Source organism: Zingiber officinale, chromosome 1A, assembly GCF_018446385.1.
Source record: "Zingiber officinale cultivar Zhangliang chromosome 1A, Zo_v1.1, whole genome shotgun sequence".
Classification (NCBI taxonomy): Eukaryota; Viridiplantae; Streptophyta; class Magnoliopsida; order Zingiberales; family Zingiberaceae; genus Zingiber; species Zingiber officinale.
In genome coordinates this window covers 85908304-85915272 of record NC_055987.1, presented here as the reverse complement: position 1 = coordinate 85915272, position 6969 = coordinate 85908304, and the positions used below count along the sequence as shown (strand labels likewise).

The 6969-nt window shown below is 38.6% G+C and overlaps 1 protein-coding gene across 1 annotated transcript; it reads left to right on the top strand.

Moving 5' to 3' along the window:
• Window positions 1-338: 338 nt before the first annotated feature.
• LOC122026600 (mitogen-activated protein kinase kinase kinase 3-like) lies at window positions 339-5933 on the top strand. The gene is made up of 11 exons (XM_042585339.1): window positions 339-884; window positions 1321-1722; window positions 1917-2004; window positions 2143-2205; window positions 2391-2551; window positions 2653-2728; window positions 4397-4456; window positions 4600-4707; window positions 4828-5064; window positions 5262-5377; window positions 5456-5933. Exons 1-11 carry the CDS (start codon window positions 478-480, stop codon window positions 5742-5744), a joined length of 2007 nt encoding a protein of 668 aa, XP_042441273.1. The 5' UTR covers window positions 339-477; the 3' UTR covers window positions 5745-5933.
• Window positions 5934-6969: the final 1036 nt, after the last annotated feature.

Below are 6969 nucleotides of genomic sequence, written 5' to 3'. Positions count from 1 at the left end.
TTACTTATATGATGCCCTGGTCTTTACCATGCGGAAGATTCTGCTCTTCGCCGCCGAACTCTTCTTTTGGCTTCTTTTTTACTCGCCAAGGGTTATCTGGCCAATAGGCATCTGGTAATAAAGTGAGTTAGATGTGAAGTTACAAGTTGGGTATGTTCTCCACTCCGTACCATGTCATGGCTTTCGCGGTCCCGCGCCGGCGGTGGTCGCGACGTGCTCGTCGTTGTAGCCAATACCTTCTCGCTGATTGGCTAATTCAGTGGGGTCCACGACCCGACATAACGCGTTCCCACGCTACTTCACGCGGGTGAGTCGCTCGCTCCTCTGGTCTCTTTCTGTCTTTCCTTCCTTCCTTCCTTCCTTCCTTTCTTCCATTCTTCTCATCTTGTCCCCAAATCGATCTCTCTTATCCTTCTTCTGGCAGCGATTACTTGGAATCTAGCTGCCGAGTAAATCGAGATCCCTCGTGTCGCGAAGATGCCGGCGTGGTGGAAAGGGAAGTCTAAGTCCAAGTCGAAGTCGACCTCCAGTCCTCGAACGAAGGAGCTGGAGACGCCGCGGACGCCGCTGGAGACGCCGCGGACGCCGCTGGGGACGCTTGACGACCAGGATGAGCTGGTGAAGCGCGGAAATAAGGAGAAAGATAGTATCTTTGACGAGCTGGTCTCTAGGAAGAGTGGGGGTCATCCGCTTGTCGGCGGCGGCGGCGGCGGCAGGGGAGTAGGTGGAGCTGGGACGGGATTTATGTTTGGTCACCCTCTGCCGCTTCCTTCCGAGATCTCTTTGCAGGGCGTGCCGGCGGGGTTAGCATCATATTCAGTGTCGGCGTCAAGTAACTGCTCCTCTGGGTCGTCGGATGAAAGGCCGGATCTTGCATCCTATAGGTATTTTTGTTTATTTGAATACCCTTTTCCTTGTCGCCTGTTAGAGGTTTGGTTGGATTTTCCGCTTGTTGTAGTGGGAAAAATTGATTGTCTTGGAGGATCTCTCTTTGATTTTACTATTTTTGGACTCATAACGGTAAAATATTTAACCTCAGCGATATTGAGAAAAGACTTATCCCTTAACCATGTGGCGCTACAGCTTATTGGTCAAATGTTTTTCCATAATTCAAACTATGTTTCCCTTTTGGGCCATGCTTTGAGTTTACATGAGTGAACTGTCTAATGAAATGGTTCCTATCGAGACCATTCACACTTTTTTCATGAATCCCTGCCTTAATTGAAACATCATTGTTTGTAACCTGTAGTTGGATTCCTTAAGATTTAGTTTAACTTCTCATTGTGGGTGCTTTGACCATGTCAACTTAACGGGAGGCAGAAATGATGTGCAAAGGCACGAGCACGTGGCTGAAGACAGGCAAATTTTCTCCCGCGGTCCAGTTTCAGAGCATCCGGATAGGGAAAATGGTTATCCTCATGCCCAAACTTCCACAGAGACCATATTTAGTAGAAGGACTGCAAATCCTTCCCCTGGTCTGAGAGGCTATCGCTTTCCTACTTCACCTGTGCATCCCAGTTCATTTGGTTTATTTCCAACGTCCCCAAACAGCTGGCAAGATAATTTACCCGGCCCACCTCATCCTCTACCTCTTCCACCAAGTTCTCCCAGCAGTTCTCATTCTCCAGCCTCCTCCTCTTCGCGCTCTCCGAAGACACAATGGAAGAAAGGAAAATTACTTGGCAGGGGTACTTTTGGTCATGTCTACCTTGGATTCAACAGGTACTCTTTTTTTTAGTGTTTTACTATATATTGCATCTGCAAACTCACAAAAGGATTTTATACTGACTAAGAGAAACTAAGTCCTGTGATCTATTAATAGTATCGATTTACTCTCTCTTGTAGTTAAGACATAATCATGCATTATTTGCATCTTCACTATCATGTAACATTATATTCATGTGTCCCTGCGCCAGTGAAAGTGGGCAGATGTGTGCTATCAAGGAGGTCAAAGATATTTCTGATGATGCAAATTCCAAAGAATCTCTTAAACAACTAAATCAGGCAATCATCTAGCCTTTTCATTTTGCCCCATAAGATATTTCTTTTGTTTTTAGTGATGGAAGTATGCAGTTCTCATTTTGCACATCTTCTAGCCATGAAATGCAAAAAATAATTAAAATTCTTTTTTCACAATATCAGGAAATAGCTTTGCTTAGTCAGCTCTCACATCCCAATATTGTGCAATACTATGGCAGTGAGCTGGTAAGTAAACTATTGCACTAGGTAATTTGTGACCTGTATCAATTTTGTTCTTCACAGCAATGCCATGGATGTTTACTCTTCTTAGAACTGTTTATTTTTAAAACTTGCTCAGTTTTGGCTAATTTTACTCTGCATAGTTGTTATTACACAAGTCATGAGCATTTGTTTTAACATCTATTTTGCAGGTTGAAGACACACTATCTGTCTTTCTTGAATATGTCTCTGGGGGTTCTATGCACAAGATACTTCAAGAATATGGTGCTTTTAGAGAAGCATTGATTCGCAACTACACAGCTCAAATACTTTCTGGACTTGCCTACTTACACGGGAGAAATACTGTACATAGGTACTTGGCCACTTATGTTTCTCATCATGCGTATTGCTGATAAGCCGTCTTGTTTGTTTTCCCATCTCCATATTCCTTGAAAATTGTGTCAATTTTTGCAGAGATATTAAAGGGGCAAACATACTGGTAGATCCTAATGGTGAAATCAAACTTGCTGATTTTGGCATGGCTAAACATGTAATTTCCTTGCTACTATCATACTTGTATATTTCGTAAAATTGGCATGCACCTACTGCTGTGATTATGAACCAAGAAAAGTCATGAATCATAAACCTCTCTGTTACTTGGTATATCACTAAACAAATTTCCTTGACAATCATCAGGTCAATGAATCAATCTATAAAAAGTCATTAATTAGGCATACGGCTTCCTTTTTGTCTCTCTCTTGTATAGGATTGGGTTTTAATCCATATTCAATAGCTGAATCTAGTTAGGGCATCTTATGATGCTATAGTTAATGTAGCACCAAATGCAACCACCAAGTGTTTGGTAATCTTGTTTAAGAGAGCATCCATGTGATTGTGATATATGAGGAAGACCAATTTTCAAAGAAGGGCGGTTACAATAAAACTTCTACAGCTTCTCCCATTTGAAGATCTCAATTGCCTTTCCTGTCAATGTGCTTAGGAAGTGAACAAGTCAGGTTGTAGTCAGACTTTGACTCAAAAATGCAATGCTGATGAGTAATGGAACATCACCAATATTATATCTAAGAAATTGTTTCTTGCAACTACATTTCTGACATAGGATTATAATATAAGAAGATGGGAGAAACTGTGTAGCAGGGACATGTAAGGATGGAGTCATGGAACAGATGGTGATGGGAAAGATGGCAATGAAAATAACTAAATGAGAAGCATGCCTGCTTTTATATGGGAAGGAGACAAATTAAAGGGCATGTTGATTTATGTTCCCAGAAACATGGCTGCTTGAGTCTCTGCAGCACTATTCCATTTATGTACTCGTGTGGAAAGACAAGAGAATCAATCCTAAACCTTGGTAAAGTTGATAGCATTGAGTAGAATTCATCTTATTAATATATTCGAGCAGTCAACTTCAGAGCCTAATCATTATCTATCATGTCTATCTCTTTGGTTCTTTTATCTATGCCTTTAAAGATAAAGTTTGGTTGCTAAAAGGATAAGTATGTAGATATTAGAAAAAAAAAGTTTCCACTGAGGAAAAACCAATGTAGTGTGTGGTATCTTGTCATAAAAGCATAAAAGAAAGATAAAACATACTGATATAATGTTCTGTATATCTTCATTATGCGTTCCAATGCAGAGAAAGTAGTCCAACTTACTGATCTTTTGTAGATACCCTCGATAGCTTTTGCTTTTTTTGTCACTGTTAGTGGAATTGATAGACAAGCTACCCAAGTTTATGTTTGAAAATTTGGGAATAGTCGCCACAAACAATGTCTTAGTAATTGAAATTCATTTGCGAGGATATTGATCAAGAAAGTTCAAGCAAGTGGAGGCTTTATGAAGTTACTTGGAGATTCTAGAATTGGAAATTAATCCAGTGGTTATTGATATTCATTCTAGGATAAACATGAAAGTTGAAGCAAGTGGAGGCTTTATGAAGTCAAACTCAGAGTTTCTAGAATTGGAAATTAATCTAGTGGTTATTGATATTCGTTCTAGGATATATATATATATATATATATTTTAAAACAGGCATGCTTGTAACTACATGAAAAATTAGACCTGGCTATCATTTACTGTGCTAGGCCTGCAAATATGACTCTATTACTGTGCTTGTACTGAGATTTCTCATCAGATGCTGATTGATGTTTGTTTTTTTGCTGAAAACTCTATTTTTAACAATTTCTATGGGAAGCAGATGGCTGCATATGCTTCAATAAAATCTTTCAAAGGAAGTCCTTACTGGATGGCACCTGAGGTAAATTTATACACTAATCTTTTTAAGCGATAAATTTATACATTAGTCTTGTAGCAGTAACTTTGTATGTAGTTTATTTCTTACCTTTTGTAAGTTATATTAATCACCATGACAAATTCAAATAAAATTTTAAAACAAAGCAGGTTATCATGAATACCAGTGGTTATGATCTCTCAGTTGATATATGGAGCCTGGGTTGTACAATTATTGAGATGGCAACTTCCAAACCTCCTTGGAGCCAGTTTGAAGGGGTATGACATCCGTGTTTCACACATTATTCTGCAATCAATATCCAATAGATGATTTTTTAAAACTTTGATGGTTTTTTATTGAACACTTCCTAACTCTATTATTTATATTCCAATTGATAGGTTGCTGCGATATTTAAAATTGGCAATAGTAAAGATTTACCGGAAATACCTGACCATTTTTCTCCTGAAGGAAAGGAATTCCTTAAGTTATGCTTGCAGCGCGACCCATCTGCACGCCCTTCAGCAGCTCTATTGATGCATCACCCTTTTGTTAGAGACCAAGCAATGACAAAGGCTCCTAAATTTAATTTGGTCAAAGATGTGCCTCATTATATCACCGATGCAAGTCAAATAACAGTAAGCCTGGAGATCTCTTATTCAATATGCTTAAACTTGTCAATATCCTCAATTGAGTTGCTTCTTAAATAAGAGTGGTATCTATCCATTTTCTGTAGAATTTGCTCCATTAACATCAAGAAGTTAGAAAAACATATTAGAATAATTCTGTGTTTTGGTGTTTGTTTTATTAACGTAGCTTGGTTGATCTACATCAGGGCACTACTGATTTTACTTCCAGTAGAAGCACTTCTCCTCTACCTGATAGAGATTATAGCATGAGACACTCATCTGCATTGCACTCGGCATTGCCTTTTGCATCGAAGAATTCAAGGTATTATTCCAGTTTGTGCTAAGTTAGGGATTCTATTATCGTTCCTAGACTGGTAATAACATTATATTTCTTTTGCAGGGATTTACCAAGCATGAGAATGAACATGTCTTTACCTGTCTCCCCCAGTTCGAGTCCATTAAGGCAATTCAAACAATCTAACAGAAGTTGCTTGCCTTCTCCTCCCCATCCGGCTTATTCTCCTCCTCATCCAGCTTATTCAGCCGGAGCAGCCAACTACAGCCCAGTCAATTTGTCATTCTATCCAACTAGGTCGAGTAACAACCTCCCAGATCCTTGGCTCGACTCAAACCTGTTAAAGGCTCCAACTCCCTATGGATCTCCTCGAAGATTGAGCATGGGTTTGTAAATGTCAATTCTGATGATCTCCAGTTCAATGAGAACTTTTGCTTGCAGGATCGAGCGGGTCAAAAACCTACTCTATGCAATGTTAAACCACACTAGTCTTGTAAAGCTTGCTTGCTACTCAAGCAGCATCCTGGGCGGTCGGTCTTCCATTGTGATCTTCTAGGCTCGAAATGATATTTTTTGCATACTACCTTCAGTTTCTGTCCATAAAAAGATGTAGCAATCCAATACAATCAGAATCCACCACATTGTATAGAGCAAAATCTGTGTTCATAGTTTGTAACAACAATGTTATTGGAAAAGAAAAAAAAAATCTGTAATGGGAAAAAGGAATAGGATCAAAATTTTCAGCAATTTCATGCCTGCTTTAAGGTGCGGTCTCGTACCTGAAGACTTACTGTTACTGTCTACCTGTGATATTTGAACAGGTTGCTTTTACACTCTCCCCTTTTGCCCCCAAAAGTTGACTAATTTGGTGACAAAACTATAGTCAAATAATAAGGCAGCATATTTGACCCGTATCAAGGATGAGACAAGGTGTAAGAACAGGTCTGGGAAAGTGGGAGGACCCAGAAAGGTCAACAAGGTGATACATTAAGTCTTAGATCCTTGTGGTTCCCTGAATTGCCATCAACTAGTACCGTCTACTGTTGCTTACACTAAATGTTCTTATTTAGATTTCAGAATCTTCTGACCACTTAGGTGTGCATTATGATTGTGATTGAGCTTTTACTGAGTTTGATTACGTCTCCGTTGTTTTGGTCAGCATACTCTTGACTGCTGCCGTACCTGGACCAAAAAAAGAAGAAAGAAAAAGCAAAGTAACTGAAGTCAAAGTTGCTTTTTATTAAAGCGCGTATTTCAAGTTCTAAAATTCTCAAATTCGCCTAGACCGCCGTGATTTATTCTTTTTTACTATCGAATATAATGTATGAGTATATATAAATTATATAAAATAAATATTTATTATTAACTAATTAAATAATATTATTTAATATTAATATTATTTACTCTATAAAAATCTTAATTAAAAATAAAATAAAAATTAAGTTATTAATCATATCTCAAATTATGTAACGAGAATATCTTATATCATTTGAAAAATTGATGAGATAACCAATGAGATATAGAGATGAATAGGTACGGTTGTGATTTTTCCTGAAAAATTGATGAGATGTTGATGGATTGATGCGGTTATATCGATATACAGAAGAGATGAAATAGAT

Coding starts and splice junctions, on each gene's coding strand:
- LOC122026600 (XM_042585339.1), top strand. CDS start 478: ATGCCGGCGTGGTGGAAAGGGAAGTCTAAGTCCAAGTCGAAGTCGACC. Junction 2,206..2,390: donor AATACTATGGCAGTGAGCTG/GTAAGTAAACTA, acceptor TCTATTTTGCAG/GTTGAAGACACACTATCTGT. Junction 5,378..5,455: donor TTTGCATCGAAGAATTCAAG/GTATTATTCCAG, acceptor TTTCTTTTGCAG/GGATTTACCAAGCATGAGAA.